The 26,692-nt window shown below is 36.5% G+C and overlaps 1 protein-coding gene across 19 annotated transcripts in view; it reads right to left on the bottom strand.

Moving 5' to 3' along the window:
- Window positions 1–267: 267 nt before the first annotated feature.
- ZFAND6 (zinc finger AN1-type containing 6) overlaps window positions 268–26,692 on the bottom strand; it is a 76,572-nt gene continuing 50,147 nt past the window's right edge. For 6 of the 19 annotated variants that reach the window (XM_023741673.1, XM_023741676.1, XM_023741672.1 and 3 more), the window contains 8 exons: window positions 24,204–24,327; window positions 18,590–18,650; window positions 16,243–16,413; window positions 14,301–14,466; window positions 13,311–13,411; window positions 7,024–7,068; window positions 3,551–3,664; window positions 443–1,201 (listed from right to left, as the gene is read on the bottom strand). In XM_023741673.1, the coding sequence (XP_023597441.1) occupies window positions 1,053–1,201; window positions 3,551–3,664; window positions 7,024–7,068; window positions 13,311–13,411; window positions 14,301–14,466; window positions 16,243–16,413; window positions 18,590–18,635 (792 nt within the window). In that variant the 5' untranslated portion in view covers window positions 18,636–18,650; window positions 24,204–24,327 and the 3' untranslated portion in view covers window positions 443–1,052. Of the gene's footprint in view, window positions 1,202–3,550; window positions 3,665–7,023; window positions 7,069–13,310; window positions 13,412–14,300; window positions 14,467–16,242; window positions 16,414–16,970; window positions 17,031–18,589; window positions 18,651–24,203; window positions 24,346–26,692 lie in introns of those variants that run through there. The other 13 variants (XM_004387490.1, XM_004387492.1, XM_023741686.1 and 10 more) reach the window with 10 other exon arrangements.

The following is a 26,692-nucleotide window of genomic DNA, read 5'->3' as shown; positions in this document are numbered from 1 at the left end:
CTACTAGATGCTAATTCAGTGTGGCAGAGTATAGAACAGGGAATCTGACCAGGGCTAGAAAAGATCACAGAAAACAAGTTCTTGGCTTTGACAAAATGCTGACATCTTCAATTTACAGGAATGTAAGATTACTATTTATCATCATTAGTCATAAACAGAAGTGAGAAAGACAGTGAATAGTACTCACAAAATTAAGAAGGTATAAAACTAAAAGACAAAGTCAAAACAAACTGCCAGAAAGAATCACTGGGGGAAAAAAAAAAATCATACAAGGAGCATTCTGGTTTTCCTTTTTATTTAATCAAAGACTGGTGGATAAACATAAATACAGCACAATTACTTCAGATCATTCTTCATATTGTATACACACAGACTGATGAACATATTCTGAAAGAAACCTGCAGTCAGCAATGAAATGCAAACAGCTTTTCCTTCCCTTTGCTCAAAAAAAAATTTAAACCACACAAACTTAAGAGTCTCATCAGCACACACTCTCCTGTGACAAATGATTCAGACATAAATAGTGGGTGCAAAGAAACTATATGCTAACATATGTATAACCTTTGTTAATGAAAAAACAGAAGCAGCCATAATGATTAAGATACATTCAGTTACGATAACTAGTTGCGCCCTAAGAGGCATTATCAAAAGAGAAATCGTGCTGCAGAGAAAAGCTATATATACATACACAATGAGAAAATAAACTGCAAGATTAATGCATGCATGTTTTAATACTGAAAAAATCACAGCCCTCCGAAATTTCTCCACGTTTGTTATAAAAAGCCCTCTGTACTCAACTAAAATTAAAATGATCTTAAAAGGATAATACTTGTAAAGTTTACTTAAGTCTTTTCAGCCACAGAAACTGCAATGGAAATAAATGTTCAGAGTCATTTTCAAAACAAAAACAAAAATCTATTCTTCTGATGACATGCATGATTAAAAGGTCTATGCGAGATACATTGCTCTACATTCCCAATGACTAGGAAAAAAAAGCTCAAGTCAACTTTGAGTTTGCAGATGGTCAAAGGATTTTGTATTCCAGCAGAAGTTCAAATCTTCTGGATCTTTTCACCAACAACTACTGGATTTTCTTTTCTGATTTTCTCAGCAGCATCAGCTTTGTAATTGTAAGAGCAATTGTGTACATCTGAGTAACGGTGTACACCACAGTAAACATTTCCACACCGGCATTCAAACCCTGAAAGCAGATTAATATACATACGTGAGTTGGATGGAAGGTCTTAACAGTTAAGTTCCTTAGCATAATTAAACAGAATCATATTTAGGGGAGCAATCTAAAGAATCATTCGAAAAAAGCTAACCAACAGTCTCACAACCTAATAACACTCTCAAAATTCACTAGCTGAATTAAGACCAAATAAAATCTTTGCAAGAACTGTGAACAAATAACACATTACCCATATTAGCTTTCCTTTGCCAGCCTCCAATGGAGATGGGAATTCTACTTTGGCTGAGTAATAACAGCACGGGACCTAGAGTCAGGTTGCCTAAGTTTGAATCCACTTACGAAAGAAGGCAAATTACTTAGCCTCTCTGGGCCTTAGATTCTGCAACTGTAATTGTGGAATAAGTTGCTGTAAGGATTAAACGAGGACTGTATTAAGTGCTTCACATATAGTAGGCACACAATAAATGCTACTTATTTTAGGGAAATGTCCAAAGAGTCAAAGCCAAGAGAGACACATAAGGGGTGTAGATAGTTTCTGTGTAAAACAAGTCCTGCTACTCCAAAATTAGGTTTCTGTGGAAGGATGGAAGTGTTGGAAAATGCAGCCTAGAAATCAATATTGACATCTGATGTTAACTTCCTTTACCACATTTTTTAAATGTGGTAAACATATTCAATAACTTCAAAATATATCCTATAGCTTCTTAATAATGAATTAAAAAATGAAGCCAATAACAACACTAATAAATTAGACTGACAAGTTGAACGATATGAAGAACCCATTGTTGCAGCCACTGTAACTCCTTCTCTCCTCATCTCCAATCCATTCCTAAGCCACAGTAATCTTCTTAAAGCGTAGTTTTACTCAAAATCTTATTTACTCCTCTGTGCCCACAAGTCAAATTTTTATGTATTCAGTATAATGTCTGGCAGAGTAAGCACTCAATAAAACGTAGCTATCTACAGCTATCTATGTGTTTTCAGGAGGGACCAGTCCCTGGAGAGGGGCATCATACTTGGTAAGTAGAGGGCCAGCGATAAAAGAGGAAGACCCTCAATGAGATGGACTGATAGTGGCTACAACAATGGGCTCAAGCATGATGACAATTGTGAGGATGGTGCAGGACCGGGCAGTGTTTCATTATGTTGTAGGGTCGCTGTGAGTTGGAACCGACTCAATAGCACCTAACAACACCACCAACATCTATGGCTGCAGTATCCCTAGGTGGTACAAACTTAACACACTTGGCTGCTAACCGAAAGGCTGGAGGTTTAAACTGCCAGTTTGCCTCAAAAGGTTGCCAGTATGAGTACATCCAGAGGCATCTGGGAAAAAAGGCCCAGCGATCTACTTCTGAAAAATTAGCTATTGAAAGCCCTGTGGAGCACAGTTCTACTCTGATGTACATGGGGTCACCATGAGTCAGAATCAGCTCGATGGCAATGGATTTTTTCACCTACAGCTGCAACTGCTCTTCACCAAGTAACCACAGGACTCCTCATCACCTCATCTTGTTTCTTGTCTGCAGCACACAACCACCTTCTTCACATCTTCTGTACTGGAGGTAAATGTCCCATCCGAGGTCCCTGAACATGCCCTACTTTTTCCTTTCTTTAAGCCTTATTCATATTACTTCTTCTGCCTGAATGCTCCTGTTTCCATCAGTTATTAAGTCCTACCCATCACTCAAGACGCAGCTGAAGTATTCGGCCTTCACGATACTTCCTTTTACGTAACTCCGTAATCCCTTCCTTTTAACTCCGTTCCCTCAATTCCACTAAGTACTTAATAATCTACTTTCTTTGCTAAATACTTTCCAACATTTTTTCTCTCCCGCTTCTAATAACACCACCATATGACAGCTATGTTGTAATAGCCAACATGCATTGATTACTTATTATGTGGCAGCCATGGGCGAATTCCTTTTACATGCATTAACTCACTGAACCTTCACAATCTTATAATTATATAATTATAATGTAAAATTAGCACTATTTTACATATAGTAAGTACTTTGTAGCTTGCCCTGTACTGTAAAATATTCTGTCTCATACCCAATTTCTGGCTCCTTGAAGGCAGAAGCCATACCTTTGCACCTCATAGCACGTGGTACATTGACCTTACTTATCTAATATTCTCAAACTCAGATGAAATGAGTTTTTACAAGAAAAATTATTCCTATCACTTTAAGGCATATCATTAAAGCTATTTTTATTTAAGAAAACACAGAAATTGAAGTGTCCACAATATTATCTCTCATGGGAACAAAAATTATTTTAATTGAAGTCAATCCTAGTAAAGGATGCATTACTGTAAAATATAAAATTAATTTTCAACCATTTAATTTGGGTCCTTACCAGTAAGTCCCACTTTCTTCCTACACATGAAACAGCGATTCTTTTTTTGTTTTGGTTTTTCAAGAGACTTGTTTTGCTCTTCAGGTGGCTGCTGTGCTGTATCTGGTACTGAAGCTGACAAAAACAGGAAGGTAGTAAAATTTAACTATTCAATAAGATTTTGGTATGTGGGTGATTATTATCCTCTACCTCAACCCCACTGATCCCTTTATTCAGAGGATATCTAAGGAATTATTAGCATGGAAAGATGTTTACATTAAATTACAAAGTAGTTAATATAATATGACCTCCTTTTTAAAAAATATATTTAAGTATACACATGCAGAAAACAATCTAGGAGAATATATATTGACATGTTAATAGTGGCTCTATGAGGTGGATTTTCTAGGCTAACTTCTTTTGGTTTAACTGTATTTTCTAATAATTATGTATTAAACCAACAGAAGGTACACACACACAAATACTACCTGAGTATCTAAGGGAGTGTGCAAGAAAGTGGCCATATGCATACTTCTAAATATTTTCCAGGGTCGGAACTATGTAGATTTCTCAGACAACAAGAAAAAGGTGAAATCAAGATTCCACAGAGTACTAAGTATGTTTAAAGTTCTCAGAATGTTTCACATAAAAGCTTTAAGATGTTACGTGTAAGATAAATTGATGTATTTAAGTGCTGAAACTAAGGTCAGCTGAACCAAGATTCAGGTCAAATTACTGTCCCTAAATAGCGTGTCCCCTCCTGTCACTCACTAGCCTGGCTCTCCTATTGCTGTCACCAGTCACAGTCTATAACATGACCTTGTAGGCATCGTATCTTCCACCAAAACAGTCAGTGGCTCGCCAGGAATCAAGTTCTTAACCTTTCCAAGTTAATCACCAGCTAGTCTTTCCTTAAGAATCCACTGCTGAACCACTCTGTATTGGGAACATGCCATGCACCTTTGCTCACATCTTTTATAACCTGTTCAAAAGGACTTCCCTTCTCTCCCTTATTTGATCTAGGTCCTCCTCTTCTTTAAGGCCCAGCTCAAAAACCCCTTCCTCCAGGAAGCCTTCCCCTCAGTCCTCTACAGCCTCTTTACTTTAAATACCCTTAAGACTCTTAATACCTGAAACTAAAAAACCAAACCTGTTGCCATCGGTTCGATTCTGACTCATAGTGACCCTATAGGACAGAGTAGAACTGCCCCATAGGGTTTCCAAGGAGCGGCTGATGGATTTGAACTGCTGACCTCTTGGTTAGCAGCCAAGCTCTTAACCAGTGTGCCACCAGGGCTCCAAGACTCTTAACAGTCTCTACCAATACTGAGCACTTCACGTGACCTGTTACACACTGCCTCCAGTCATCTGCCTTAAATGAAAATCTAATGTCTTCTCCACTGTCCAAAAATTTTTGATGGCTCCCTACTAGCCCCAGGATAAAGCCCAAAGGTCCTTCAAGACTTTTTTAAAAAATTTTTTCCCATACAAAAATTTATACAGACACTGTTACGTGACTCTAATTGCTCTCCCCATACTGTGACAGCACACTCCTCCTTTCCACCCGATTCTCCATGTCCATTCAACCAGTTCCTGACCCTCTGCCTTCTTATCTCACAAGAACTTATCTCACAAGATGCCCATTTAGTCTCTTGTATCTACCTGAATTAAGAGGCACACTCCTCACGAGTATCACTTTTATGTCCCACAGTCCAGTCCAATCCCTGTCTGAAGAGCTGGCCTCGGAAATTGTTTTAGTTCTTGGCTGATAAGAGAATCTAGGGGCCATGCTTTCCAGGTTTCCTCCAGTCTCAGTCAGACCATTAAGTCTGGTCTTCTTCAAGATTATCTTATCTTTCTTTCTCCAGCCTCACCTCTCACCATTCCTCAATGACACTCTATGTGAATTTTCCCTGGACATATCAAACTCTCTCTCATCTCTGGGCTTCTGTACAAGTTTTCCTTTCTACATGGAATACGCTTTCCATGTGCTTCCTGTCCCTCTCTTTATCTGGCTAACTCCAATGTAATGTGTCTTTCTTGTTTAAGCTTATTATCATCAATTCTTATGTTATTCTCCTCGCTCCCAAACCCTGGACTGGGAAATACTAACTATGTGTCCCAAGAGTCCTTTACACACTGTATACTTCCCTGTTTGACTTAATCTAACTGTGAATTCTTTGTGGGCAGGAACCTGTCCTTTTCAGCCCTGTTACCAGTGCCTCCTACCACAGAGCAGACAACAAATATCTGTTGAACTGAATTACTGAATTACTTACGCATTTTATTTACATGTCTTGTGGCCCAACTACACTGTAAGCCCACTGAGGAGAAGAGTGGTATCTAATTCCCTGTCTGAATCTCCAGTACCTGGCACAGTGAACTACACATAGCAGATGCTCAAACATTTTCTGTAACGGAGGTTAACTTGCTTACGTTAACACATGATCTCATATTTTAATAAAATATGACAAAAGGCAAAATACTACAAACTAACAAGTAAATATGCACTATCAAAAGACTCCATAGTATGACTACTCCACTTAGACATGCTGAGGCTAGAACAGAGACAGTTCTACTAATACAAACATTTTCTGAATGAGAATATGGACAAATAACACCTTTATTTTCAATAAATAAATATCCCTAGAATATAAACTCTATGAGGACAGGGGATGAATGTCTTGTTTACTGTTTTATCCTCAGCCCCTTTCCACTTTGAATGGTATCTGGAGATGGAGAAGAGGAAAAAAAAAACTTATCTGCTATGTATTCAAATCCTACTGCATACTTCAACAAAGACATTTCACAACATTAACCCTAAGGATCTGTGTAAGGCAAAATGGTCTCTTTTTAAAATGCAAACACACAACCTTTAAAGGTAAGGATCAGTAGGTAATCTAAAAGTTTATAAGCTAGGGCTCAAATGTAGAACCAGTGAACATCAGTTATATCCCCATGAGACTCAGGTAAAATAAGCTTACCTAAAATTAGTTGCTGACAGCCTGAATTTAAACATTCACCAAATGAATTATGGCAAGATGATATACAGTGCTCTGTAAAAGTCTATGATTCACAGAAATTACCCCATTCCCTCAGTTTATAGATGAAATTTCAGTCAAAGCATGCCCTATTAAATTCTAGTTATAGAAAAGAAAATTAATTTGATTTTTAAGAAAGAGCCATACCGTGGACTAAAGGCCAAAGGACCATTATCTTATTTAGCCTGAAGCCAGTAAGTCAGTTGGCTTAGAAGTAGGTAGTTTTTCATATTCTGAAGTAAGAATTGAAAACAGAGATAGGTGACTGCCTATGTTGCATCTGCTGGTCCGAAAGGACTATCTGAGAGGCCTGTGCGATAGCATAAAGGCTGTGATATAAACTGTACAGCACTTGTTAATTTTTATAGGAATCCCAACTAGATAGTCTACTGGCCATTACTGTTAAGATACTTCAAAAAGTACTGGACAGGTAAAATTAGTTTAACTACCCACATGGAGGATCACATTCAAGAGGAACAAGGCCCTCTGCTCTGGGTCCTGTAAAAAAAAAAAAAAGAAAAAAAGAAAGAAAAAAGTGCACAAATATAACAGTAAGTACATGCAACTATTTAGCACTACCTTTGTTTGGAGGCATATTCATACACATGGGAAAAAATAAAACTGAACGTAAGATTATATTCATACGTAAACCCCCCATCTTAGTATATCTGCTTGGTCTCTGCAGTAGACAGTATCTATGTAATATAACATGTATCTCTTCCCTCAAAGAGTGATGACAAGTTTCCTCATTCCAGCACTAGACTAAAAGCACTTTTTGAGGTCAGGGACTATTTCTGTTCACTGCTATACATCCAGTGTTGACAAAGAGCAGGTGCTCAACAAATAAACTTATTGAAAGAACGTATACTTTTACAGTGAAGACTGGGATAAAAGTCATTTCCCCTCTCTGGATCTTATTTTCTTATATGCAAAATGAGAATTGGACCAAATGATCTTTAAGTCACTCCTAGTTCAAAAATTCTGTACAAAATGAGAATATTTTAAATGCTCAAGAGAAAAAGAGCCCTCTATAGTAGCAGTGTCCAATAGAAACATGAGTCACATATGTAATGTGGTATTTCCTAGGAGACACATTAAAAACAGGTGAAATTAATTTTAATAATGTATTTCATTAAATAATGTAATTAATATATCAAAAATACTGTCATTTCAAAATGTAATCAATGTAAGTTCTTAATGAAATATTTTACTTTTACTGGACAGAGTAGCTCCATAGAGAAGATGTTTCTATCAGTTATCTGGGGCAAAAATTGTTACACATTCATTCCTAAAACACAACTTTGTATCATCTTAAAGAGAAAACCTTCAAACTGGTTCTCTTCCCTGTCTATCAACTAGATCCAAACACAGTAATTTTCATTATCTGGTTCTAAGCAGCCTTTCCAGCTTTAGTTCCAACATACACTTGCCTGAAGCGGGCACCTCCAACAACTGCTCTTCTATTTCCCAAACTGCATGTTTTCCTGCCTGAATGCTTTTGCTCTCACAATTTCTCCTCCAGGAAAATCCCTCTCCTCTTCACTATGCCTGTTTTCTTCTTTTCTTTTTTTAGTAATTCACATACCATAAAATTCGCCCTTCACTACTAATTCCAGAACGTTTTCATTACCCCAAAAAGAAATCCCTATTCTCCCATCCTCCTCAGCCCTGGGCAAACATCTACTTTTTATCTCTATTGGATATGCCTACTGTGGCTATTTCATATAAACAGAATCATATATGTGGCCTCTTGTGCCTTGCTTCTTTCACTTAAAATAATGTTTCCAAGATTCACTCATGTTGTGGCATGTACTAGTACTTCATTCCTTTTTATGGCTGAATATTATTCTATTATACGGACATACCACATTTTGTTTATCCATTCTTTGTTAATGGACCTTTGGGTTGTTTCCACTTTTTGGTTGTTATGAATGATGCACTATGAGCGTTTGAGTCCAAGTTTTTGTGAAGACACATGCTGTCAATTCTCTTGGACACATACCTAGAAGCAGAATTGCTAGGTCATATGGTAACTCTGTTTAGCTTTTTGAGGAACTGCCAAACTGTTTTCCATTCCCACCAGCAATGCATGAGGGTTCCACTTTGTCCATATCCTCGCCAACACTTGTTGTTATTGATTACAGCCATCCTAATGGGTATGAAGTGGTACCTGGTGGTTTTGATTTGCAGTTCCGTGATAGTTAATGATGTTGAACACCTTTTCATGTGCTTATTGCAGGAGAAATATCTATTCAAATCCTTTGCCCACTGGGTTATTTGTCTTTTTATTATTGAGTTATCTAAGAGTTCTTTATATATTCGGGATACTAGATCCTTATCAGATATATAATTTCCAAGCAGTTTCTCCGATTCTGTAGGTCATCTTTTCACTCTATTGATAGTGTCCTTTGAAGCAAAAAAGTTTTAAATTTTGATGTAGTTCCACTTACCTATTTTTCTCTGGTTGTTTATGCTTTAGGTGTCAGATAATATCTAAGAAACCACTGCCTAATTCAAGGTTGTGAAAATTTACCCGTTTTCTTCTAAGAGTACAGTTTTAACACTTACATTTAGACCTTCGATCCATTTTGAATTAATTTCTGTGTATGGTCTGAGGTAGGGATCAACTTCTTTTCCATGTGAATATGAGACGTTGTCCCAGCATCATTTGTTGAAAAGACTATTCTTTCCCCATTCAATGGTATTAGCACCATTGTTGAAAATCAACTGCCCATAAATATAAGGATTTGTTTTTGAACTCTCAATTTTCTTCCATTAATCTATATGTCTATTCTTAAGCTAGTTATCACAAAATCTTGATTACTCTAACTTGTAGATTTTGAAATCAGTAATTGCGAGTTCTCCAACTTCGTTCTTTTTTTTCCCAAGACTGTTTTGGCTAGTGTCGTTAGCCTATTTTCAAAATCAGAAGAAATCCCCGATTTTTAATCCACACAGCTTTTTTAAATTAGTCCAAGGAGATTGCTCTCCTCTGATTGCTCTGAATCACTAATTTGTCAATTCAACTTTACATGAAGTCAGGAACCCTCAGAGTTGAAAGAGCCTGAAAATTCTAGTTTAACCTGCACTCAGTACAGTGATTCCCTCTATACTGTCCCTGACAACAACTCAGCTTTGTTAGAATGCTTTGGTGATGGATAGCTTACTACCTCAGAAATTATTTCTCTCTGCTATTGGAGAGAAATAATGTTCTGAGAATAGCTTCACAATTCTTATTCTAAGCCTCCTGTAACTCCAAAATCACAGTGGCATTATAAAGAATAAGAATATCCTCTGCAGTTTACAAAACTCCTGTCACCTCCATTATCTCACTGACTTCTAATATCCTATAAACACAGACATGCTTATTAGTCTCCTTCAAAGGTAATGAAGGCTCTGGGAAGTTAAGTGGGGGTGTCAAGTACTTACACATATGACGTATGAATGCAGAACCTCTGAATCAAAATTCCACACTCTTTTTACTATGACTCAAGATCTGGGGTACTGAGAGGTTAATCAAAAGTAAGCATATTGTTCAATAAGGCAGGCAGTCAAATATGATAGAGTACACCAAAATGCTTAGAAGTTTTTTTTTTAAGCTAGCATTTGTGAACTAGAAACCTGACTTACATTCCTAAGTGACAATGTGAGGTACTGCTATCTTTTGAATTAAAAAGTGTAATTACATGAGAACCATGCAGCAGTATGTTAAATTCTCAGTTAACGAGAAAAAAATTCTTCAGAGCCATGAGGTCAAAATGAAAGCAGTACCACCCACCTGGTGGCAGCATATCCTAATTATAAACAGAATACCTGCAGAGAAAAAAGCTGCTTCAGGGACACTATCCTGAAAACTCCAATAAAAAATGTTAGGAAATTCTGGTTTAGGTACACACGTACTACTCATGTACATGCTTCCATCTGGGATGGTCTTTCTAGCTAAAAAAATGTCCTCTGAGGAATGTACATGCAGTGATAATGGAAGAAAAGAGATACCTGGCTATCTCGCCAAACCAGCTGAACACATCCTGGGATCTGAGGAGAGCTGGGTGTGGCATTAGGAACACACACATCCATGACTCAGTGGAAAGAATACTGGTCTAGAGTCAGGTAACTAGGTTCCGGATTCAGCTCAAATGACCATCTGACTTGAGTCAAAAGAGATCTTTTCTCTTTATGTGTCTTTTCATCCATCTAATTAAATAGATTAAAATAAAATTCTCCGCATTTGTTCCTATCCAACAGGGAAATCATAAGTCATAAGTGCATATATGTGTATATGAGTGAGTGAGTGAGTGAGTGTGAGTGTGAGTGTGTGTGTGTGTGGGGGGGGTATGTGTATAATAAATGAAGAAGGCATTCTTAATTCAACAGTATAAGCTAAAATGTTTTTTTAAACTAAGGCTGTTAGAAATTTTACACATTGAAAACTAAACTTACCCCTGATTTTCAAAGATTCTACTATGCTGAAATTATGAATGCTAATTTTTTTTTCAGGCATTTAGAAGTTAATACTGGTTTAATCTAAAAGTAGTTCAAATTGTACATGAAAAAAGGAGTCTATAAATTTTTAAAACCCTCTATAATTTCTCCCAATGTGGTCTCATGACCACCTTTTGCATTAATGTACTCAGGGTTAAGTGGAGAGGACTATATTGTTTTCCATACAACAGGAATGGTATAAAAGTACTTCATATCACGATAGTTCACCAACCTACATGTTCACTGTCAAAGTTGTTGCTAAGAACCTCTACTTCTTGATATTCTCTTTTGGCACTGTGACCAAAAACTAACCAGAATCTAGACAGCTAATTCCTCTGCAACTTTGCTGGCTCATTATTCTCCTTGTTGCTCCTTTTGTTTTTAACCTCTCTCTCATTTTTTAACCTATGTCAAGGGCTTCCAAACAGGCATAGTCCTGATCACTCCACACATTTAAACACCTACTATCCTACCTACAACGTCTAATTGAGCCCTTTCCCTATGAAATTTGATCACTTACAATCCACTGTATCTAACACGAAGGAGCCCCGGTGGCACAGTGGGTTAAAAGTGCTCGGCTGCTAACCAAAAGGTCGGTAGTTTGAACCCACCAACTGCTTCGCGGGAGAAAGATGTGGCAGTAGGCTTCTGTAAACATTTATAGCCTTGGAAACCCCGTGGGGCAGTTCTTCTCTGTTCTGTAGGGTCACAATTGCCTCGATGGGAATTTTTAAATTATTTTTTAGTATCTAAAATTTTGTCTAACCACATTGCCACTACAGGTAGGCCCCGACTTACAACGGGGTTCTATTCCAACGACTACTCCGTTGTGAGTCAGTTCTGATCTAAGTCAAATACCTTTTTTTTTTAGTTTTCATTATTATTGCCTTTTATTGTCAGTATCTTTATAAATCTGATCTTTACTTGTCTCTGGGAGTTGGAAACATTCCATCTGAGAATAACATCAGCAAACTATGTGCTGTAACACTGTATGTAGTATATATTACTAACAATAAGATGTACCAAAAAAAATTAAAAACAAAAACACACCAAAAGCAAACAGTCTTAAGTGTGGTGCATCATAACTCAAATATATGGTAAATCAGGGACTACCTGTATCGTAGACTTGTAAATTTTAGCACCACCCTTGTGTTATCATTTCCTGTGCCCAGTGAATATCTAAATATTGGGATATCTTCTATTTCTGCCCTTCCTTAAGCTTTTCTGTATAACTTAAAAAAAAAAAAATTACTTATAATATTCATAAATTTATAATATGCTAGGTGGACTGGAATATTTATGTTAGCCAGGTAAGTACATTTTCTTGCTGTAACAAAAGCTATACAAATAGGCAAATTATGCCAGGCATTTGTTGGATGCTGAAATCAGAGCAAGTGGAATTAGCTAGCTTGGCTAAATTAAAAATTAGGCAAATTTAAGCTAAAATTGTCAGATGTATCTACTGCTACCATGTAAACACCATGCACAATGGGAAGTTTCACTGCTCAGGGTATCTTGGCTCTTCAAACCTTGCCACAGGCAGAATGACACACTGCTTATCCTTGGGGGCTTGTTTTTCCAGAGTATTCCTCTTCTGTTAACACACTATTTCCACACATCGGCAGAATATAACTGATTAAGCACAGGTTATTTAACAGCATCCTATATGGCTCCTCTGCACTGTCTCTGCCCACTAAGAGAGCCTTCATACAAATTCTCAAGTCTTCGTACATCACTTTGATCCATATAATGGGGACATAAAAAGTATGGGCAAGAACATGAGGCACGATGCTGTGAATATAAGTAACTGAATGGGACTGTTACACTGTAAGTCACAGATGGGGGTAGGGAGTGACTGCCAGCCAAGTTACAGTGTCTCAGATAATTTAAGCCAAAAAACAGGAGAAACAGATTCCCTTCAAATCAGCAGTCCCACTTTGCCTGGAGAGAAAATAGTTTTTAGATTAAGCTGGCCAAAATAACAAAACAGAATAGTATCCTACCACTACTTGTTCATTTAATTATATTTCTCAAACTAAACACATTCTGAATTTCTATGTTTGATGCTGATGATATATACGTAAGTAGGAAATGGCTACCAACATTTCAGTAAATTAAATACTTGAGGACATAAAATATTCTCTTCATACAGAAAATAAAAAACTATGCATTTTAAGAGTGCTTTAAAAAAAAATACATGGCCTACAATACTCAAATGTTGAACATATGACAAAATACACACTAGTTCATACACAAACCTTGCAGATCTTCTGTTTCAGGTATTGCTTTGTCCAGAGATGTGCTGTCCACTTGGGAAGATGCTACAGATTCTGATAAAAGTGACTGATTTGATACAGGGCTAGAAAAGCAAAAATATTTAGATTTTAAAAGATGATCACCACACATGAATATTAACTAAAGTGATATTGTATAAGAAGTAAGAGTTCAACATAGCTAAGTAGACCATTAAGACAAGAATTAACAGAGATACGTTTTTTATAACTTAAACGTAACCACAGAGCTCTGAAACTAGAGACCAATTTGGATCAAAAGGCTACTGCTTTAAAAACAAGGCAATAGTGTGTCCTATATTTCAAGTACCACATAAATTCGTTAAATGAAAACTAGCATGATGAAGACCATGCTTAAGGAATGTCAACACAAAATTGTAAATGATATACTGGTATAGCAGAATTGAGCATTTGCTATCATGAACTGGGAAAAAACAAACAAATCCACAGAATAGAAGCTTAGTATCTGCTTACTAAAAGAATAAAAACAAAACAAATTTTTCTGCATTTTCAGGCTTTTTAAGGATACAACTTCAAAATTAGAAAGAAAAAAAAATGTACTATGATACAAACCAACAGTTATAACATCATGTTATTAAACAAATAGAAGCTGTACTAAGACTGTATTTTTTTAATACAAAGTACTAATACTTGCAGAATAAGACTAAAATTTGAAGAACTAACTTAACATGCTTGAAAAGGACTTCAGGGGCAGGTCAGGGTACATGATGAGGAAAAATGAAAGAAAAGAAGCCTGAAAAGGAAATCTGACGTAACAGACAAAATGCCCTTAATAAAAACAATAAAAAGCCTTTCTAACTAGTCAGTAATAATTAAATGGAAAAAATTTCTCCTCAAGTGGCATTACACAGCTTTCCTTAACAGAACTGATCACATATGAAAATATTCTTTATTTTTCATGAACTTTCCAATTATAGTTCAGGGACTACAGCTTACCTTGGCTGCATAGATGAACACGTAAAGTCTAACGACTGAGCTTCTGGGACACTGCCATCTGTGCACTGAACTGGTAAAGATTCAGACAGACTACTGACAGAAGTTGCTGTAAGAGTACCACACTTCATATTAGTGATTCTGTACTCTGGGCAGTCCAAGACCTTATCTAAAAAAATCAAGATCAATTTTCCAAAAATATAGTATACAGATTTTGGTTTACTATATAATACTGGTTTCATTATTTTTTAGTTAAAAATTTTTCAATAGGTTGCCAATAAAAAATGTTAATATTAACGAGGAAGGGAACCATGTACAAACTGTATATAATTTATAAACTTAACTCCTATTTCTCATTATTGATTATCACCCAAACCCAAAATGTTTATTCACAAGTATCTTCCAAGAACTAGTGTACAAGTGAGATATTTAAAATAAAAAATAATTTAGGAATAAAGTAGACATAGGTTGAGAATTAACATCTGTGCTCAGCAATTAGGTTTTACCATTTTCCCTCTACTTCATACAGCAGAAATGCAGATGACCATTTAATTGAAAAAGCAACCGTTTGTATTCATTTGAAAAAATGAATAAGAAAATTTGGAGACATTTCAATGAAACGGTTTTAGTTTTTGGCTTGAAAATGATGGAACAATGACAAGACCCAATATAAAATCTGAATGAACTAATAACAGTCTACACCTCCATTAACCCCAAAAATCTATATACTGAAGCATTAATCTACATAAGAGCTATCTTAGATGAATACTTTTGACATTTTCCTTTTGCAAATCTTAGAATCCTCATGATCTTTCTTCCACAATTACTGAAACAAAAAACCCATGCCATCGAGTCTGACTCATAGCGACCCTATAGGTCAGAGCAGAACTGCCCCATAGGGTTTCCAAGGCTGTAATCTTTATCGAAGCAGACTGCCAACTCTTTCTCCCACGGAGCAGCTGGTGGGTTTGAATCACTGACCAGTTGATTAGCAGCTGAGCGTTTAACTACTGCACCACCAGGGGCTCCTTCACTGAAACAAAAGCCCATCTCAATTCTAGGAGAATCCTTTGATTCAAAAAGGCATAAAGAACCCAGATGAACTGGGTTGAACATACTTTTGAGTCAGCCCACCTGAATCCTTCCTTCCAAATGGAATAAGGCTTTCTCTGAAGTTAGCTGTGACTATCTATAATCCATTCTTTCATTCTACAACTACTCTGGCTGCAAAAATCACCCAAATAAAAGAACCAAGGTCTTCTCATAGCCCTCAATCTCTTACCTTACTTTACAAGGTATCTATATATTCTTGAAGTTTGCCTCTATTTTAATAAGAAGAGTTCTGCAGCACAATAAAAAAAAGACTATCGAATGGATTTATAGTACACCTACTCCTTACATATCGACTGTCTCGTTATCTGACATTTCGCATTTACAACAACAGTAAAAACTCTATCCAACTATTTTGCGCATTAACGACATGTCTGGCAGTAACAAACTCTGAAGTGTGAGGCAAGAGTAACGCTGGCTGTGATGGTTAAGGTTATGTATCAATTTGGCCAGACCATAATTCTCAGTGGTGTGGCAGTTATGAAATGATGTAATTTGGTGGTTAGTAATGATGTAATTTGGCAGTTATGGAATGATGTAGTCATTCTCCATTTTGTGATCTCACGTGGTCATCCTCCATTTTCGTGTAATGCCAATTTCAATGACCTGGTCTTTGGAACCTAACCACGTCAATAAATGAGGTGTGTAGTTATTTTCAATGGGCAAAGGCACTCTCGTCCCTGTCTCCCCACCACTGATAATCACAATGTGCAACGAGAAATTTTACAGATATAAATGTGATAATATAAGTACAAAATGAGAGGAGAAAAATGTATTAAGAAGCACCAGGCTAACCAAGTGTATTTCAATACAGTGTTTTAACAGACTTACTTACCAGGTGGGCTTATTCTACCATTACTACTATTCTGTCTTTGAAGATGTTCTTTATAGCACACTGAACACATGCCATTTGTACGAGGATTTCCATAAAATCCGCAGCCAGTGGAACAAAGCATAGGCACTTGGCTGTGATTAGTTTCTTGAGCCATGTTCCTCTGTTGCACACCTGAAATTTACAAAGAATTAGCAAAGAGATCAGACACAAAACTAGTCATACATTATCCAAATCTGCTTTATATAATAAAGGAAAAATCCATATATACTTCCCCTAAACCACTCTACATAGCTGTCCCAAGAACTAAGGGTAGGGCTAAGAGAGAAAAAATTAAGACCAAAAGGACACACACTGAATTTTCATCTCACACCCACTCTAAACAAGCAGATCTGTACTGGGTCAGAAAGAATAAAGAACTCTAGAGAAAGGTATCTGTTCTGAAGACTCCGCACCACCAGAATGTTTTAGAAAGCCCTCATAAGTCTAATTAGGTTTGGATTCTGCTAATGAGAAATATACATTTCCAGTTTCACTATATATTACACTACTTAACTTCTAAGCATTTAAACTTTTGCTCCAAGTTCAAGCATTACCTTATGTAATTTATTCTTTTAAAAAAGCCTTTAACATAATATCAGTGCTGGTGAAGAAGATACAGAGAATTGGGCAGAATACTGATGAAATGAGAAACTAGTACAACTTTTTTGGAAAGCAATTTAGAAACTCACATCAAGAGCACTGTAAAAGATTGCCCTCTGAACCAGTCATTCTCCTCTAAGGGTCTTATTCTAGGGTATAATCAGAAAAACAACAAAGAATAATATACAAAAACGTGCTTCATGGCATATTTATGATGTTGACAAACTGAAAATAACCTCTATGTCCGACATTAGGAAAACTGACTTTTTAAAGTATAGCACATATTAATGACAAAAATTATGCAGTCATTAGAATTATTTTAGAATACTTTTTTATAAAGGAGTAAAATGTTAATAATGAATGAAAAGGCATGATATGAAATGTATAAAATATGTTGCTAATCAGGACAAAAGTAGCATCTATCAGTTATCACGAAGGATAGGAAAGAATGTATCAAAGGGTGGCAAAGTTAATGGTGATTTTTTTCAGATTCATGCCTTTCTGTACTTTTTAAATTTTCTTAAAGATAATGCTTATTTAATTGGAAAAAAAATACATTGTTTTTTAAAGTATTTAAAAATACAACACAAAATTAGGTGGACAGAGGAGTCCAGTCAAGTGATGCTGTGACTGAGGAACCAGTATGAAGGCAATAATCAATTTTAGGAGATGGAAGAACCCCACATGCCATTTTCCCCACAAGGCAAATAGTTTTTGGCATGAATAACATGATAGAAGGTAGTAACAAGTTCTTCTTATTTAAAAAACCAAACCCCCAAATAAAGGTTACTCCAAAATGAGCATATGTGTATTTACAGGTGAATTTATGCTCAAAGATCATGAAGAATGAGACTAACCAAAGGAGGAAAAGTTGTTTTGCCAATGAAATTTCCTTGAATTGATAAACACCGAAGGAAAGCATTCACTGTTCACTGTTACCAGATTTTACCTCACCAAAATTATTCAAAGATTATTGAGATTTAATGCAAATTTGAGAACTAGGAATAATAATGCACTTGTCTAGATTACAAAACAAAGCACCAGGGTTAGCATTTGCTTTTAAAAAGCATTTATTCTTTAGCCTAGGAATATAATTTGGCATTTTGCAAGTATCTTTCTTACTCCATAACGGTAAGCTGTTTCAGAATCTAATCTTGTTGCCCTGTTTTATATATTAAACATACATATCAAATTTAGTAAATAATAATTCATGATGAGATAGAAAAGCTAATATCAAATATTCTGTTCAGGATTTTTTTCAACCATATTCTTAAGGGATATTGGTCTGTAGTTTTATTTTTAGAGTGTCTTTTTCTGGTTTTGGTTATCAGGGTAATTGTTCAAGGTCAGCAGCTAGCTCAGATTCAACCCAGGTAGTCTGGCTCCAGAGTCTATGCTTGAAATAAGTGGCTGCCAAAGTGTGGTCCATGGATCACAAAGCTATTTTCATAATAACACTAATTATTTGCCATGTTATTTACACTGATCATGTAAAAGCAAAGGTAGGTAAAACTACTAGAGCCATATCAAGGAGCCACATCAAGATAGTGGCACCAAACGGTACTAGCTGTTACTGTATTCTTTATCACCTCACTCTCAGAGTAAAAGCCGCTCATTTGATTAAATGTTTTGTTAGTATTCTTCGTGGTAAACTGGAAGGTATACATAAAAGCATTCTTGTTTTATGATGGTTTTCTTAAATAAGTACCTGTGCAACTGTTCAAGTTGAGAGCTGGATTAGTTGCTTTCTTCATGGAACACAATTTTTACTTAAAAAAAAAAAAAAAAATTGACAAATTCTCGTTTTTCAGACTTGGGTATATGGCAGACATTTTTCTGAAAATGAATGAAGTGAGCCTATCATTTCCCAGAAAACAACCTGCATAAGGAAGAAACGTGTCAGAGAAAGAAAACTCAAAACTAAAACAAGGTAGGATTCTTAATGAAGGACGCTAGTAAGCACCTGTCAAAGGCCAAAAACTTATGAGACCCGGAAAAAGGAGGCAGTCCCAGAGAGTTCTGGCTTTCACAAGTTTCACTGTAATAGTATTTGTTGCCAAGGATAGAACTCAAGCATTCAAGTGAAAAAAAGCTGGACAAGTATCTCTAATACTTGATTAATTGATACTGTACTAACATTTGGAAGATCTGCTTAAGTCAGTGAACAAATAGTTTCCAAGTGAGCACTGTATGATGGTACAAAATCATTCATGAACAAGAGATTGATTCAAAGGAAAAGACAATGAATTTTAAAACAGAGGACAATAAGTCTTTTATATGGTTTGGGATTCCACATTGCAACTATCCTTTAAGAAACTACCAATTGTCCTGAGGGACTGAATTACTGGGCTGATGGTTGGGGACCATGGTCTTGGCAGACATGTAGCTCAACTGGCATTACACAGTTTATAAAGAAAATGTTCTACATCCTTCTTTGGTGAGTAGCGTCTGGGGTCTTAAAAGCTTGTGAGTGGCCTTCTGGAGCACCCCATCTGGAGCAAGGGAGAGTGAAGAAAACCAAAGACACAAGGGAAAGATTAGTCCAAAGGACTAATGGATCACAACTACCACAGCCTCCACCAGACTGTCCAGTACAATCAGCTGGTGCCTGACTACCACCACAGATTGCTCTGACAGGGATCACAACAGAGAGTCCTGGACAGAGCTGGAGAAAAATGCAGAACAAAATCCTAACTCACAAAAAAAAGACCAGACTTACTGGTCTGACAGAGACTAGTTAAACCCCAGGAGTACAGCTCCCGGACACCCTTTTAACTCAGTAATGAAGTCACTCTTGAGGTTCACCCTTCATTCAAAGATTAGACAGGCCCATAAAACAAAACGAGACTAAATGGGCACACCAGCCCAGGGGTAAAGACTAGAAGGCAGGAGGGGACAGGAAAGCTGGTAATGGGAAACCCAAGGTGGAGAAGGGGAGAGTGTTGACACGTCGTGGGGTTGGCAAACAATGTCACAAAACAATATTGTGTATTAATTGTTTAATGAGAAACGAATTTGCTCTGTAAACCTTCATCTAAACACAATTTAAAAAAAAAAAACAACTACCAACTGTCAAGTTTTGGTGTAGTATCAAAGGAGAACATCCTCTATTATCACAAAAGGTTGTTAAAATACTTATCCTATTTCCAACTATCTATCCGTATGACCCAGAATTTATAACACTGCAACAAATTGAATGCAAAGGCAGATATGAGAATTTCGCTGTGTTCTATTAAGCCAAACTGTAAAGAGATATGCAAAAATGATTACAATGCCACTCATTCTCACTAAACCATTTGGAGTGGTAGTGGTGATTTTTCATAAAATATTTTTAAATAAATTAATAAATGTTTAAAAAATTTTCTCAGCTTTAATTTCTAATATAATGACTATTGCTAGATATAACCCATATAAACAAAAGTTCTTCAGAGTCCTCAATAATTTCAAAGAGTGTAAAGGTCCTGAGACCAAAAAGTTTGAGAACTGACAGCTGGTAAACCATGCATTCTTCATGCAGGTGATAATTGTCTGCCAGAGGCAAACACTGATTCTTGAGTGTAAGGGGAGAAAAGAAAACTTTTTATGCATAAAGCACAGATATATATGCAATACATAAACAGATACACAGGATATTTGTGGAATTAAAATTTTAAAGAGGTAGGGGGCCAATTAGGAAAAAAAATTTACAAAGGCTTCTTCAGGGAGCAATAATGAAAAAAAGATAAACACTGATCTAAGCCACCAATTATGCTGTGCTGCTATTAATGATATTAATATAAGAATTAAAGGAAATTTCCCCACTGACATTGATACTTTTTTTAGTATATGGCTGGAATTCACAAGCACCCAGAAGAGATAGTAAATATCCTATTTCTATAAAAAACTCAAGTAAATGTCATACCTAAAAAGCAAAATATGATCACTAATCTTTTATAACACAATAATACATGCTTTAGAAGATAAAGCTAAAATTCAAAACGTGTAACACTAGCAATTTCCCAAAGTCAAAATGCCCTGCATGGCAATAAATGAACAATGATTTTCACAGTCAAGAGCTTTCTTGTGAAAAACTATCATCTCTAGCAGATAAAAAGCACAAAGGATTTCACAGGTTACTTAACAAACCAAAAAAAAAAACAAAAACCCTTTATTTATTAATCTCGAGGCCATAAAATGCACCTTCACATGAAGATTCAGAAAGACCATAAACCACAAAAGGATATCTTAGTTCATCTGTTAAGTGTAGTGGCATGGATGGAGTAGCTCTGGAGAAGCTAGAAGACCTGCCTCCCATTGCTACTGTACCTTCTGGGTAGGTACACAATTTGCAGGGTATATCAGTCTGGCATTCAAATGCTCAGGGAGGAAATGAGGTAAGCGAAGGGAATGAGAAGGCAGAACAATTCCTTAACTGCCATACTGTGAAATTTATAAAGCTACAAATCCAAGGAGGCAAAGAGTGACAATACTCATAAACAGAAAAATTGATTGTTATGGTCTATGGATTGGAGAGAATTCATGAAATGTGAATTCTGACTATTAATAACATTCATAATCAAAACCACAACTATCATCCCCTCTGAGCCTCCAAACAATACTTAACATTTATTGAGAGCTTACTATGGGCCAGGAACTGTTTTATTTATATTATCCAATTTAATTCTCTCAAGAAACCTATAATGTTGGTACCACTGGTGTCTCCATTTAAAAAAATCAGGAAACTGATATGCAGTAAGACTTAGTAACTTGCTCAAGGTCACATATCTAGTAAGTGGCTAAGTCAGTATCTTTTTCTTCACCTAAAAAAAATGAAGAGAAAGACTATCAAAGTCCATCCTATCCCCACAAATCTATAATTCTGTGGTCATTTATGAATTTTTATTCTTTTCATTTTAAGATAATTTAAAATGTCACTCATTTATTCAACTTTAAGATAGTATCCAATTTTAATTAGCTAATTAAACCAATTTCTTGAGAAAATTTGTTCTTCCTTTCAGTCTATTTACCTAAGAAATCCTCATCAGCATAAAAAAATTCAATATTAATTTTTAAGACTGCAAAGAAAATGTATTATCAATTATAAGTCAGACAAAAGAACAGCAAATAAATGAATGCAACATAGAGTCCATTATAATAACTGCAATAGATGCCAATTAAACCTACTTCCCCCTGCTTTATTCCCTAGAATTAAGTCACCAAGTTCCAATAATCTTCACTTTGAAATGTCTTGAGCTCTTTTCTTTTCCATTCCAATACAGGTTTTTCATTACTCCATACCAGTGTTATCTTAACAGTTTTTGCTTTCTGTTTTACTGATTCTCCTCCAAATCAATTTAATTAAATTCCCCTAAAACATCCAGTTCATCATATTCTGTTATTTTATAACTGTTCCAGAGAGGAATACCTGACCTAGCATTCATGCTCTACATAATTTTACCCCACAATCAACTACTGGGCTCTCTGCAATGTGATCTCTGCAAAGATTCTTGCATGCCCTCTCCACTCCTGGGACATATGTATATTGCTCATATGAGAGCTGGTAGAGTTTGATGCTCTGAACTCTATAGCAAATTACTGTATGCCACCAGGAAACACTAAACACCTATGCCAGGGTAAGAGCTTGGACGTGTTACTAAACTTCTGTCTCAACTCTCTAAGAGGGAGCTAATATCTATATAACCAGACCAAATAAGACAATGTATATAGAAAGCACCTAAATGGTGCCTTGCACATAGCAGAAGTTCAATAACTGCTTTTACTCTGCTTTTCCTACAAGTAGAGTCCTTTGTTCCCAGATGTTTGAGATCATGTTCATTCCTGGAAACAATCTTCTAGCTCAAGCTGCTCCTTTCTTAGCAAATGCTGTCCACTTCAGCACTCCGCCTATAACAATCCTATTTCAAGAAACAGCTTAAATTCTATTACTTCTAGGTACATTTCTGCCCACCTCGATACTCCTTTCTCTGTTCTGTATTCCTAAAGAAGCTGCCCCTACCACCCTTTTGAGGAATTAATCTTATCATTAATCAACTGCTTCACGGCTATATAATTCATTTACCCAACTAAACTCTTAAAAGTTCCTACTTCAAACCCTCATTATACCTAATATGAACCCCCTACAAAATATTTTGTTGAATACATTTCATTATTGTTAAAAGTATTCCTGTCAACTAAAAAATGGTTATTTTCAGTTGAAAAGGAAAGAAAACAGATTGATGAAAAATGTTTCATACTCTGGTACTTACATTTTATGTACTGAAACAGTCAACAGCAGGACTACTACTGCCTACTCAATTAGAATGACCAATAACCTAAGCCAGTTAAAGAACACATATATTTATTCACTGAGATGTTTTTCTGCCTCCTCCTGAAATAGAGGTTAATCCAGAGATGTTGCAAACTGGCAAATGTGGGTTAAATCTAGCCCACAGCCATGTCTGATTGGCTGGTACATATTAATGTTTAAAGAAATTAGTTGTCAGCATTAGAAACTTGGGAAACATCACATAAAAAATCCTATTTCTATCTTATTTTGAAAAATAGGAAGACCTGACAACAGTGGGCTCATGTTCACACAATTAAAATCATCAGCTATGGTGCCTTTTAGACAGGGCCTGTACTCTTCAGTTCAAGGTTATCTTCAACCTTCAGTTACCTGACTGATCTAATTTATTAGCATCTGAGTTTTCAATCTCTAAGCTAACACCTATGACTTTTTCAATTGGGGATCTTTACTGTTAATTTTAGGAGAATAAATACACATACCATATTTTTATGCAAATAACATGTGACTTCTACAGCGACACATAAAAAAACTGGCATAGGAGCCCTTACGAAAATACCTTGCTGGGGGAGGGCGTGGATGGCAAACAAAGAAGGCATGTGTTATTTGTGTAAAAATACAGTACATAACATGTTGAGTTAAACAAGAATGTTTAACTAAACCTCAAAGCAGTACTGCAGGCACAAAGTGGTAAGTCCAATTTTATTTATTTACAATCACTGGAAAAATAACTACTCAGAATTGGTTAATTCAGAGACTTCTCTTTTCGATTATATCACATGGAGACACCAAGAGAGAGCAAAGTAGTAAAGTAGTATACCCTACTATAATAAAAAAAAAAAAAAAAATCGATCAGAAGAATAAAGTTCTGAACATTGGAACCTACCAGGTATCATATGGGCATTACACATATGTCGGGGGGGGGGGGGGCATGCAAGAACCTCTGTAGAGATCACAAAAAATCCAGCAAAGTTCATAAAGCGACTACACATCAGAAAGTATGACTTGATATAAAATACCTGGGAAGAATGTTACTCACTCTGATAAAAGTATAGGGACTTTGGATTAAGGTTCCTACTGTACTGAGGATGCTTTGTAGTTCTCTCTCTGTATAGCAGTTCCCAGTTCCCTATGTCAGGTTGGCTTTCCTGCTGTTGCTTGCGCTGAAAGACAAAAAGGTGTGAGTCTGGCTAACATGAGGATAGTATCTTTGGAACAGCACATATTCTTTCCCAGCCAATAATTTATTCATTACTTTCAACATACTAGGTTATATAAGAAGATAAATATATATGAGACCCCAAAGTTAATTCTAGTAAATACAAACCTCATTTTCCCAATTACTTTTATAAGGCAAGTTTCCACTGACTATTATGATAAATCTCACAAAAAGAAGCCACTGTATATATTGTTTACAGCTGAAGAAGACAGGTAGAAAAACTCTTAGAAGGCTCTCATTTACTGCATTGTCTAAAAATGTTTAAAACAAGGGCTGACAAACTTTTCTGTAATGGTTCAGACAGTAAATATTTTAGGCTTCATGAGCCATATACAGTCTTTGTGGCAGCAATTCAACACTGTCACTGTAGCACAAAAGCAGCCATAGACAATATGTAAACAAATAAGTATGGATGTATTCTAACAAAATTGTATTTATGGTCACTAAGGGAGTCCTTGGGTGGTACAAACACGGCTAAGTGCTTTACTACTAGCCTAAAGGTTGGTGGTTTGAACCTACCTTGAGGTGACTCAAAAGACAGGGGTCACAGTCTTGAAAACCCTATGGAGCAGTTCTATTCTGCACACACGGGGTAGCTCGAAGGCAACTAACAAAAACATGGCCACTAAAATTTGAATTTCATATACTTTTCATGCGTCATAAAATGTTATTTTTTAAAAATTTTTTCCAGCCACTTAAAAATGTAAAAACCATTCTTAGCTCACATGCCCAACAAAAAAAGGCAGAGGACCAAAAGTTTGCCAACCCCTGGATTAATGAACAAATGACTTTAGTGTAATCATCCCTACAGATGATGTGAGGGAGGCTAGGGAGAAATGAAACTTAAGCATAGGTACTATTAACTGTGGGATTCCCCAAATCAAGGCTGAATGTAAAATTTAAGTATTATTTGCTCCTGCTAAGCCTCACGGCCTTAGTTAAGTATACAGTATCACTCAATAAGGGAAAGAACTTAGAAAAGGCATTACCTCATCTAAATCTGTGTTTTCAGATATGGCTTATATGGAGAGTTGTAGCTATGATGTGATAAACGGCAATAATGCTTTAGCATACTGTTTTCTACTTACAAAGTCTATATAAATCTGTGGTTTCTTAATAATTAAAAAGGTATTCAACAACTGAACTTGAATATCTGTATTCCTGAAACAGATAGCTTTTGTCTGCCTAGCATGTTTTTTCTCCTCACTCTTTCAGGTAACAAAACCTCTCTTTCATGTAGGAAGACCATTTCATTTGGCTTGGATAGGGCTGGCCTCTTCTCCCCAGAGCCAGACCTGCCTCAGGGGTGGAACACATGAACCAAACCTGAGCGTATGTCTGAAGCTAGACCAACCAGTCTTCCTTCGGATTTTACAGGCACAAATGAGAAAGATGCACACTATTCTCTGGGATCACCAATTGTGTAACCTGTGCCATCACTGTCACAAAAAGAGCCTGCTTGAGAATTAAAAAGACAATAAAGTAAGCAAAGTTGAAATGGGGAGGGAAAGGAGAACCAAGGGTGAGAGGGGTTGAACTCCTTATCTACCTTGCTGAAATCAGCTCCACATCTTAGACTTTCCAGTAATACAAGATAAATTCTGTGTTTGCTTCAGTTTGATTTGGTTTTCGATGATCTTCTACTTTACCTGTTGGGTGTTGGGTATATACTAGGAGTGAAACTGCTGGGTGATAGGGTATGTGTATGTTCATCTTTAGCAGATACTGCCAAATAGTTCCCCAAAGTGCTTATACAAACTTACACTTCCCTGGCAATGTATGAGTGTTGCAGTTACTTCACATCTTACCTGTATTTAGTATTGCCTGCTGTACTGGGCTGAATGATGGCCCTAAAGATATGTCCATGTCCTAATCCCTGGAATCTGTACTAACTTATATGGCAAAAGATGTGGTTAACAATAGAGAGAAAGAGCTTTTCCTGGACCATCCAGGTAGGTCCTAAATGGAATCAATGAATTCTAAGAGAGCAGTAGAGGTAGCTTTGAGACATACACACAGCGGAGACACAGAGAAGGCAAAGTGAAGTTGGAAGCACAGACTGGAGTGATGCAGCCACAAGCAAAGCAATGCCTGCAGTGACTGGAAGCTGGAAAAGGCAAAGAATGGATTCTTTCTTAGCGACTCTGGAGAGTGTGGCCCTGCTAACACCTTGATTTTCGACTTCTGGTCCCAGAACTGTGAAAGAATAAATTTCTGTTGTTTTAAGCAACTCAGTTTGGGATAATTTGTTATAGCAGCCCTAGAAAACTAATACAGCTGCCTTTCTATTTTAGCTATTCTTATTGATG

This window comes from Trichechus manatus, unplaced genomic scaffold, assembly GCF_000243295.1.
Source record: "Trichechus manatus latirostris isolate Lorelei unplaced genomic scaffold, TriManLat1.0 scaffold00186, whole genome shotgun sequence".
Classification (NCBI taxonomy): Eukaryota; Metazoa; Chordata; class Mammalia; order Sirenia; family Trichechidae; genus Trichechus; species Trichechus manatus.
The sequence above is the reverse complement of the archived record's forward strand: the minus strand, read 5'-3'. Positions and strand labels throughout refer to the sequence as shown.